Below are 11,238 nucleotides of genomic sequence, written 5' to 3'. Positions count from 1 at the left end.
TGACATTTAAGTATTCAGATTTTCTAAGAGACAAAGCCTATGCTGAAATTGGCATGTAACTATATTGAAATATATTTAACTATTAGCCTTCTTCATGCTTTTCCCCTTAGAGTTCCTGAGCTGTCTGTAGTTCCGCATTGGGGCCAGTCTCTGGGAAATGAAGAATACTAGTGTCTGAAGAGACAGAGTTGAGGCAGAATTGCTGGGAGGGTGATATACTAGGGTGGACCTAAAATTACACATAGTTTATAATTTGAGGAATGGTTTTGTTTGTTTAGATTGCAAGTTTTCCCAATGATGGCTTATGTGGGCCAAAGGAGAGTCCCCAGTCATGCAGATTTTTGTAGACAGATGGTGCATTTTAACTATTTAGACAGGCTACAGCAGTGATGGCGAACCTATGACACGCGTGTCAGCACTGACACGCGTAGCCATTTCTGATGACACGCGGCCACTGAGGCGGCCGCATGCCGAGGATGAAACATTTGCTGCTCCTGAGGATGAAACATTTGCGAAATAATGTTTTTTCCTCAAAGTGACACACTACCCGAGTTATGCTCAGTTTTTTGGCGAAGTTTGACACACCAAGCTCAAAAGGTTGCCCATCACTGGGCTACAGGCTCCCCCAAACTGACCTGGTGACTTCCTCGTAAAACCCCAAAAATCCAGGATTCATAGAAACAGAGGAAATCTGATCAAAGTAACAACCTTGGACCATCCAGGGATCGTTTGGATAACTAGCTCTGTAGTCCACCTTATCATCATGCTAATAGCAAGTTACCCCATAGCCTATACACGGATCACTGACTTTAAATAATTTTGACAATCGTGAAATACACTTAAACCACTAAAATAGGACTTTATGTGATTTAACTTTCCTCGGTGAGTTGGCAGGTACCTTAAAATTCTGCAGGGTCTCTGATTGTCATTGTGAGCATCGATAATTATTGTACCATAGTAGCATAGGAGTGCCAGAGGATAAAAAATGTTCAGTGGGTAGCATATAAGACAAACTTGATTCTACTGGGTATCAGAAGTTAAAAAAAGAAAAAGAATGTCAAGGGAGCATTGATAGACTATTACATAATGAAAGGTGTGACTATCTAATGAAAAGTTGGCTTGCATTGTGAGTGACTTCCTGGTTTCATCACCTTCAATACTTGACATTTTCACTTCCCATTTTCTGTCAGTTACTCATCTATAAATGGATCTACAAATGCTAATAGGGACCCACACATATTTAACAAATTTAACCACTTCCTCCTCTAGGAAATTATACCACGGAGCCAGTTCTATTCTTATTATTTCTCTCCAGGTCTGTTTCTCCTCCAGAAGTTTGAGTCCCTAGAGAGCAGGAGCTGTGTGGCACATGCATTGTTAAAAGAAGGCAAGTCTTTGGAGAAAACATAAGCTACCCACACAAGCATGTAGGGTGGAGCACCTGTGTCTTCCACCAGGGGTCAGTAAAATTTTTATAAGACTCTTAGGATCGCAGACGTAGCTAAGGGCAACTTCTTTGTCACCATTTGTCCCTTAGAAAACACTCACCAGCAAGGGGGTGTCCTATCACTGAAAACAGCAGCCAGTACCAAGTTGATAAACACACACACACAGGACATAGCTTGGGTGATATCAAGCATGAGAATTCATGTCGTAAAAATATCAATCTGTAAAACACTAGAGTTGAGATGATAGAATTCTCAATGTAAATGTGCAGTTTTGACAAATATTAAGACAAGCTGTCCTGCCTAATTGGCTTGACTCCGATGGTCATCGTTTCTGCAGCAGGAAAGCAGGACCTGAAGTTTCCCTTCTCTCCCTGCCTTACAATAGTTGGTTCTGTGAGGAACAAAGACGGTCAAAAATATGTCCTAGATATCTAAACTTGACTCCCTGCTTCCACTTTTGCCCTACTCGAGGGAGCTGTTAAAAAATCATATTACTGCGCCGCTTAGAATCCTCTGAAATGAAATCCCACCACTCGGCCTGGCCTGCAGAGCCAGGGCACGCTAACCTTCCCACAGCTTCTCTGCTCTCATCTCCTGCCCCCCTTCCCTGCACTCAGCACCCTCCAGAAACAGTATGCCTTTGGTGATGCCACAACTCAGTGGTCCTCAAAGTGTGGGCCTCAAAGTGCGGTCCCAGGATCTGCAGCATCAGCATCAGCAGCTGCAAAGTGAGAAATGCAAAGCCTTGGGTCACACACAGAATTACCGAATCAGAAACACTGGGTGAGGGCCCCAGAAATCTGTGTTTTAACCAGCCCTATCGTGACTCTGATGCCTGCTGAAGTTTGAAACCACTGTTCTCTTTCTTCAAGTTCACTTCTGCCTCCGGGCCTTTGTAGTGACCGGACCCCCTTGCCTGGCCCACTTCCCAGGGCTCTTCCAGCATCATTCAGACATCAGGTGAAATTTCAGCTCCGGAGGGAGAACTCCCCTGATCATCCTATTTAAAGTGAGCCTCCCTGCTCCTTCTCATCCCAATCTATACCATTATCCTTTTAATTTCTCCACAAAACTATCTAAAATGATCTTGCTTATTTGTTAGTTTATTGTCTCCCCCATCAACATGAGAGCAGACATCTATTTTTCATACCCTGGGTCCCCAGTGCCTAGAATAGTGCCTTGCAGAGGCTATGTTCTTAATCCCCTTAATGTCTCTGAGGTTTTTTTTGACCAGCTTGCCTGTGGAAGAGAGAGAAATTAGATTCTCTAAAGGAAGCTGCAGTGTTGTGGCAAGCCCTGGCATGGATTCAAGAGATGAGGGTCAAATTCTAAATTTTCCACTTGAAAATCAGCTGACTTTGGGTAAGTCATTTAACTAGATTAGTGGGTCTTAAGCAGGGGTGACTTTGTCTCCGAGGGGCATTTTGCAATGTCTGGACACAGTTTTGGTGTCACAACCAACGATGCAGCGGGGAGTGGGGAGTGCGATAGCACCTAATGGGTAGAGGCCAGGGATGTGGCCAAGCATCCCACAGTGATGAGAATTTTGCTGAGCCACGTGCTAATAGTGCCCAGGTTGAGAAAGCCTGACCTGGAGCCTTAATTGGAGCCTTATTTTCTCCTTCGTAAAATGAGAGCCCTCTCAGGGCTCTGATGACACTCAGGCAAAATTCTTCTCCGGAAAGTGTTTTGTCAATGACAAAGGACTGTAGACACATACTCTCCGTGTCTGGCACCATGCCTTATACAGAGTAGCTGCTCAGTACACGTTTGTTCCAGGAATGAATAAATGAATTGTCAGGAGCCCCTTCCCAGGATTGAGTTTCTATTTCGCCATTTGTGACACGGGATAAGGATAGTACTTGTGTCCTAGGAACCTTGTGAGGGTCACAGAGACAATGGATGTAAAGCACCTGGCTCAGGACTTGACACATCCATGGAGAATTGTCCTCATTTCGCCCTTGGCTGGCTTTCTTGCCTGGCTGCCCTGCCGAGGCCTGATAGAGGCCTTCCTCCCTTCTCTCTGGAGTTTCTTCTTCCTGCCTCCTGAGCACCTCTCTTCCTCCATCCCCTTGGTCTAAACAGGACATCCTTGACTATTTCTATGGTATTACCAAGACCCACCCTGCATTTTTTTCTAAGGAAACCCTCAAGGTCTGACATTCAGAAGCAAGCTGGTCCAGGTTTCCTTGAGTTCCTGGCAGAGAAGGAACTGGAAACCATGCTTCTGTCTCCCACTTGGGACTCTCTCTAGCTTCCATGATGTCCCAACTTTCCTTGGCCTCCTTGTCTTTCCCCACCTTCCACAACCAATCAGCGGAGTTTCCCAGCCTTTCCAGGACCCAGGGATGCTCTCACCATTAGAGAACCCATCACACATAATCAAAACACTGCAATGTTTTATTTGATGCCCACATCAAATAAAAATCTTATATAACTTTATGAAGATTGGATTGCCTTGCCTGTCAACCTAGAGTTACATTTTAGAGAATTTAAACATTTATTAATTTTAATACTTTGTTTCCACATTTTGGAATAAATCCAAATATAGCAAATATAATTGTAGGCCCTTGAAAAGCATGTGTGCCTTTGGTGCTTTATACAGTCAAAGTTTTCTTTGATTTTTGGCCATTGGTGAGTTTTCTTTCTTTCCTTTTCCTGTTTGCTGACAACAGTCAATGACCATTCCAGAGTCTGTTAAGCATCTGGAAACTGTAGTGTATTTTTGGTGGGTGATATTTCTTGTATGTAATGCTGTTGACTTACAAACGTGATCTCATGCCCTTGTGACCATATTTGTCTAACAGTGTGACAGTCACATCCTACATTTGCTATGTGCATTGTGGACTGCAAAGGGCCTTCACATGTATTATCCATTTGTTCTCACTGGATTCTCACACTAACCCAGTGCTCGCTGACCACAATATATGTTATGTTACAGTTACTCCCAATCTTGCCAGTGACAATCCAAAGTTTAGGAAGGTGAAGTGGCCCATTCAAGGTTATAGAGTGAATGGCAGAGACAAGATGAAAATCTACATCTTCTGGGTTTTGTGTGTGCCATACTATTTTCAGGTCTTTAATCAGCCCTGGGGAAGAATTACTCCTGGAAAAGGAAATTAAGCAAGGCTTGAGTCACTGGGATAACTTTAGCATTTCTCTCTCTCTCTTTTCCTATGATATAATAGAATTCTAGCCTTGAATATTCTCCATTTGTCCTACCAACAATAGGATCAAATTAATTAATTACTTCAAGAAATACAGTACTTACTTAGTAATGGGCACTGTTGTAGGTGCTGGGAATATAGCAGGGAACAAAAAGACCTTGTCTTTGCCTCATGGAGCTCACAGTCTAGATGTAATTAATAAATTGATCAGTCAATACATAGTATGTCAGACATTGGTTAGTGTTAAGGGAAAAACATAAAGCAGGATGAGAGGATAGGAAAATGGGGGAGGATATGCTATTTTATTTAGAGTGGTCAAAGAAGACCTCAATAGTAAGGTGGCATTTGAGAAGGGACTTCAAGGAAGTGAGAAGGTGTGTCATGTAGATGCTGGCAGAGACAAGCATGTGCAAAGGTCCTGAGGCAGGGGCATGTCTGGCATGCCTGAGGAATAGCAAGGAAACCAACCTGCCTAGGGAAGGGTGAGTAAACTGGGCTGGAGGGAGAGGGTTACCAGCAGGAAATGATGTGAAAGGGCTCTGGCAAGGAGAGGCAGAGGTCCTTTGATGGCTTTGAACAGAGGAAATAATGATCTGACATTTGTTGTTAGAGCATTTTTGATGGACTGATTTGCCATCTGTTAAGATATTCCTGGCTAGTAATATTTCCACTAGAACAGGAGACTCAGTCCTGCTCTGGGAGATGACCACAGGGGTCTTTCTTTTCAAGCATGATCAAGTGCAGTGGTGAAGCCAAATTTTAGTTAATTTGTTCATTCATTCAAATCAGTGATTGAGCTCCGTCTAAGTGTCAGGAACTACCCTGGGCCTTGGGGATTCAGGAGTGAGCAAGACAGACAAGGCTCCTGCTCTCAGGGAGCTCTCTTTAGGGAAGAAATACAGACAGTAAACCAGCAAACAAACACGAGATTTCAGCTAATGAGAAGGGCTAGGAAGAAAATAAAACAGAGGGAGATGCAATTGTAGGGGCTACTTTAGTTTCCAGTTGTATTTTGAAATGGGGAACTTAGGCTAAAAATGTTACACAGGCAGAGCAAATCACAGTTTACAAATTCAAAGAGGCTGGCAAGAAAAGTATTACTCTGACTTTTTCCTTGAGAAACGGAGGCTCAGTGAGATTGAGCCACATGCCCAAGGCACTAGTAAATGACAGAACTGGGGTCTGATTCCAAGTTTTCTCTAATTTTCAGTACTGAAGTTTTTCTCACAATATGCACCGCTGTGGAATGTGAGAGCAGGGCTGGGACGCACCGGGGCGTGGGATGAGGGAATCAGCAATGGTTAGCCAAGGCGAGAAACATGTGCCAAAGCAGGAAGAGAACGCAAAAGAGCAAGGACAGTCGCCGGCTCCCCCTAAGGTCACACAGGACAACTGGTTGGATTTAAAGGGGCTGAAATCCCCACAGCCCCAACTGCCACAGGGCCCAGATAATCCAAGTCCTAATCTCAACAGAAGGAAGCCTTGGATGGCTGCTCTCAGCCACCAGGGGCCGGGGGTTGGGGGGAGCCCTGGGTCACATGTGGTTTGCATTTATCTGCATTGTTGTCATCATATTTAGAAGATGACTGAATTCTCATTTCTGTCCCAGGCGTCTCCACGTTGTGTGGGGATGCAAGTCAAATCTGGAAAAGCTACCTCATCTTTGGCATGTCAGCAATAAGGAGAGGCTTCAGGAATGTACAGGAATGCCCCACCCGTGCCCCTTCCTCACTTTATTAAAACAAATCTGAAACAACAAATGTTCAAAATTTTCCACTTGATCATTTCACCCAGACTTGTTCTAACCATGGTCTTTGTCCACACCCACTGGAGTTTTTTTGCAGCCCGAGGGGAACCGGGAAGCGTGTGTCCCTAGCTCAGTCACTCCCACAATAAACAATCCCTAAACAGCTTGCTGCCCTAGGCAACTGTTTGTCCAGCTTGGCCAGGCCCCTCCACTTCAGCAAGGGAAAGTGATGGGAGGCTGTCTGGGGAAAGCAGAACTCAGGGCCCAGGCCAGGGAGGATGGCTTTGACCAGAAATGAATGTGGTCCTGAAAGACCTCTAGGGCGACTGCAGTCCTCATCAGAATTGCCGGATGAAGGCAGCAAGAGCTTGGGGCTGGGGTATGGGAGGGCTTTTGAGGGGAGGACCAACCATCTTGCATTAATTGCAAATAAGGTCATTTCCTGCTTCAAGTTTCCCTTCTACAGGATGGGACAGCTTCTACTAGTCATCCATCACTAAGGGGGATCTTAAAAACCACCACCACCACCACCGTCACCAGAAGAGACTAACAAGGATAAACTGAACCAGTTTCTCCTCAGCCATGAGAAAGTCTCCCCCCAGCCCACCTCGCTGTGATTGGATCTCTTGGGAGCTTTGTACAGAATAGACTTTCTGCAAGGGAAAGTGGCCTCATGGAGCTCACAGTCTAGATGTAATTAATAAATTGATCAGTCAATACATAGTATGTCAGATTGCGAGGAAAGGATGCGCAGGTAGATAAACGAAGATTTAGAAGAGGTGTCTTCTCTCAGCACACAGAGACAGAATAATGGGACCAGTCCCCTTGATTGTAGTATTTCCTCTTTATTCTTGGGGTCTCTCCTTGGGGAAAGAAAAAAGAAGGGATGGGCGATGTCAGAAACAAGGGATCTGTTTAAATGCTTGGTAGGAAATAAAAATATTGGGCCTCGGAGGGAGGGTCGAAGGTTTGGGGGGGTGGGGGGAGGAGAGAGACGTTCCGGTCGCTGGTCTCTTTCTATGAAACCTTTCTTTCCTCCCCCCACCCCTCGGGCTCGCCCCAGTGCTCCATTTTCAAGCATCCTCTCCAGGAACCCGCACGCTCCCCGCTGCAGGCTCGGGGAGGCGCTCCCGGCAGGGAGCTGAGGGCGCCCGGGGCGGCCGAGGCAGCGCGGCCCGGGGGACGCCAGCGTCCCCGGTTCCCCGGTTCCCCGGCCACCTCCTCTGGGCGGCGCTGGTTCCCGGAGGGAGGAGGCGCAACCCAGGCCCGGGACCGGACCAGGGCGATCCGAGGGGCTTGCACGGGGCCTCCCGCCGGCTGCAGAAGAGGCACCTGAAGTCCACCGCACGCGCTGCGCCCCCTACGCCCCCCGCGCTCCCCGCGCCGAGCCGGCACCGCGCCGCCGGCCGGGGGTTATGAATGGGCGCAGCGGAAGCACCGCCCCCCCCGGACGTGACGCCCGGCCAATGGCAGCGCGGGCTGCGTGGATGGATGAGGTCAGCGCTGTCGTGTCGGGAATGGAATGTGTAAGTGTAACATTCAGAACCGGGTAACATTCGGCGACCGAACGCGGCGGTCGGCAGCGATCGCGCGGGGGCCTGCGAAGCGCCGCTCGGGGCCGGCACTGCCCGCGGGGAGCACGCGCCGCCGCCGCCGCCGCCGCCGCCATCCAGCGCCGCCGCCGCCGCCGCCTGCAGCCGGGCCGCGCGCGTCCGGGGGGCCGGCCCCGCGAGCGCAGGAGTAAACACCGCCGGAGTCTCGGAGCCGCTGCAGAAGGGAATAAAGAGAGATGCAGGGATTTGTGAGGTTACGGCGCCTCGGCTGCAAGATGCACTAGCCGGCTGAACCCGGGCGCCGGCTGACTTGTTGGAACCGGAGTGCTCTCTGCACGGGAGCGTGGCGGGGGAGTTGAAGTTGCTTTCCCAGGGCTGGTTCTCCACGCCGCCGAGAGGAACCCGAGAGACAAGGAAATCACTTCGTCTTGCCATTGATTGGGCATCGGGAGCTTTTTCTCCCCTCTTTCTTTTCCTCCCCGTCTTGTTGCATGCAAGAAAATTACAGTCCGCTGCTCGCCCACCCTGGGTGCGACATATTCAAGCCCCACACTCTCTCCCGTCCATTGTGCAACCCCAAGATGAAAGACCGAAGGGGAGAAAGTTAAAGAAATCGCCCACATGCGCTGGATCAGTCCACGGCTTGGGGAAAGGCATCCAGAGAAGGTGGGAGCGGAGAGTTTGAAGTCTTTACAGGCGGGAAGATGGCGGACTGGAGCTGAAAGTGTTGATTGGGAAACTTGGGTGATTCTTGTGTTTATTTACAATCCTCTTGACCCAGGCAGGACACATGCAGGCCAAAAAACGCTATTTCATCCTGCTCTCAGCTGGCTCTTGTCTCGCCCTTTTGTTTTATTTCGGAGGCTTGCAGTTTAGGGCATCGAGGAGCCGGAGAGAGGAGCACAGCGGTCGGAATGGCTTGCACCACCCGAGTCCGGATCATTTCTGGCCGCGCTTCCCGGACGCTCTGCGCCCCTTCGTTCCTTGGGATCAATTGGAAAACGAGGATTCCATCGTACCCATTTCCCCTCGGCAGAAGCGAGACGCCAACTCCAGCATCTACAAAGGCAAGAAGTGCCGCATGGAGTCCTGCTTCGATTTCACCCTTTGCAAGAAAAACGGTTTCAAAGTCTACGTATACCCGCAGCAAAAAGGGGAGAAAATCGCCGAAAGTTACCAAAACATTCTAGCGGCCATCGAAGGCTCCAGGTTCTACACCTCGGACCCCAGCCAGGCGTGCCTCTTTGTCCTGAGCCTGGATACTTTAGACAGAGACCAGTTGTCACCTCAGTACGTGCACAATTTGAGATCCAAAGTGCAGAGTCTCCACTTGTGGAACAATGGTAGGAATCATTTAATTTTTAATTTATATTCCGGCACCTGGCCTGACTACACCGAGGACGTGGGGTTTGACATCGGCCAGGCGATGCTGGCCAAAGCCAGCATCAGTACTGAAAACTTCCGACCCAACTTTGATGTTTCTATCCCCCTCTTTTCCAAGGATCATCCCAGGACAGGAGGGGAGAGGGGGTTTTTGAAGTTTAACACTATCCCTCCTCTCAGGAAGTACATGCTGGTATTCAAGGGAAAGAGGTACCTGACAGGGATAGGGTCAGACACCAGGAATGCCTTATATCACGTGCATAACGGGGAGGATGTCCTGCTCCTCACCACCTGCAAGCATGGCAAAGACTGGCAAAAGCACAAGGATTCTCGCTGTGACCGAGACAACACCGAGTATGAAAAGTAAGTGGCTGGGCGGTTGGGCCTCTGTGAGTCAGCCCTGGGCCCTGCCCACATTGTCCAGGTGTGAGGTTGGGGGCTGGAGGCTGGGGGTGGGGCTGCGGAGCCCCCTCTGTCCTCTTCCTTCCTGGCACTGAGCCTGGCACCCTGGCACTGTGCAGCCTGGCTCAGGTGTGCGGCTAGGAGCTGGGGACCCAGAATCTGAGCTCCTGGAGCAAACAGAAAAGCCTGGAGACACTCCCCTGGGCCAAGTAGGTGACAGGGTCTCCCTCTTGCTTAGAAAATCTTCAGGCCCATGTGTCTCCTTTGAAGGGTATGGGTTTGATCTGAGCTGGGGAACCGCGCTTCACCAGTGGGTGCTGGGGGCGAGGGGGTGTCGTTTGTGAGGGTCAAGACCCGGAGAGGCACGGAATCCACCCTAAGTCTGGAGACCTTACCCCAAGATTGATGTTTTATTTGCTTTTCTCACAAGCAGGGGGAACCGCTTTCCCTGGATTTTCCCAGCCTCCCAGTGGTCGTCTTTCCATGAGCTTTAAATATGTGTTAGCAGTGGAGGTGTTTTGATTTTAGTTGCTAAACTTTCTGTGCCGTCTCTTCCCTACCCTCCGTGGCATTGACTTTTATGAAGGGAGAGTGTAAGTTGGTTAGGGCCTGTGATCTGTCTTTCTTCCTTCCCTTCCTTTCATTCATTCATTTATTCATATCTGTTTGTTTGTATGTATATATACAGTCTCTTCCTAGGAGAAGCTGTTTTTAAAATCTGGGTCTCAGCCCCACTGCTGTAAAACTCCTGTTGCTAATTTATATTTCCCTCTCCGTTGTGTCTTTATCCATTTGCATGCAAATTGAGACTGTTACTCTTTGAATGGGTTTGTGCTGCCTCCTTACCCTCTGTAGTGAGGCAAGTTTTGTCCAGTTGCTAAGTAACTGAATTGCTTACTTTGTAGCCCTCCTCACTCTTCCTTTTCCTTCTGGGTGACAGAAACTGACACATTGGAATTGGGGTCAAAACTAGTCTCCACAAATCTGCTTTTTAACCTGAGCTTGGCGGGACAGTTTCTTAGCAGATGGGGTCAGCGCCCCAGACTCACTGATATCTGGCCGTGAAAGAGTTAGTGAGTTCCTACAGTGCATTTCCACGTTACGCCAGTTAAAAACCAGAGCAGCCTTGTGCTACCCACGGAAGGAAGGGGAACCTCTCAGCTGAGTACAAGAGGAACTGGCAGAGGCTGGCAGATTTTGCAGTTGATTCATGAAATGTAGAATAGGGGAAACGCTTTGTAAACCTGATTGGAACAGGAAGGGGTATGGTGGGAACTAGGCCCTGAAATGAAAGGTTTGATTGTTGTCTGTGGATTTCCTCAGACACAGGGCCTCTGGAGGAGTGATTGGAAGGGAAATGAAAGTCCTCCTGTCCTGGATCATAGACAGTGAAGGAGAAAGTATCCAACACTCAGACTCCCCAGCCCCCCCCCAGCACCTTGCCTTTTAAACATAAGAAAAGCCTGAGGCTGGGGTCAATGATGAATTCACATTTTACTCTTCTTCGGGGACAGTTGTGTGTGATAGTTGGATGCAGT

The 11,238-nt window shown here is 48.6% G+C and overlaps 1 protein-coding gene across 1 annotated transcript in view; it reads left to right on the top strand.

Annotated features, from left to right (window-relative positions):
• The first annotated feature begins 7,897 nt into the window (after positions 1-7,897).
• EXT1 (exostosin glycosyltransferase 1) overlaps positions 7,898-11,238 on the top strand; it is a 273,654-nt gene continuing 270,313 nt past the window's right edge. The window contains exon 1 of the mRNA XM_079796029.1: positions 7,898-9,661. Within this exon, the coding sequence (XP_079652155.1) occupies positions 8,706-9,661 (956 nt within the window). The 5' untranslated portion in view covers positions 7,898-8,705. The remainder of the gene's footprint in view (positions 9,662-11,238) is intronic.

This window comes from Cnephaeus nilssonii (assembly GCF_951640355.1).
Source record: "Cnephaeus nilssonii genome assembly, chromosome: 18".
Classification (NCBI taxonomy): Eukaryota; Metazoa; Chordata; class Mammalia; order Chiroptera; family Vespertilionidae; genus Cnephaeus; species Cnephaeus nilssonii.
The sequence above is the reverse complement of the archived record's forward strand: the minus strand, read 5'-3'. Positions and strand labels throughout refer to the sequence as shown.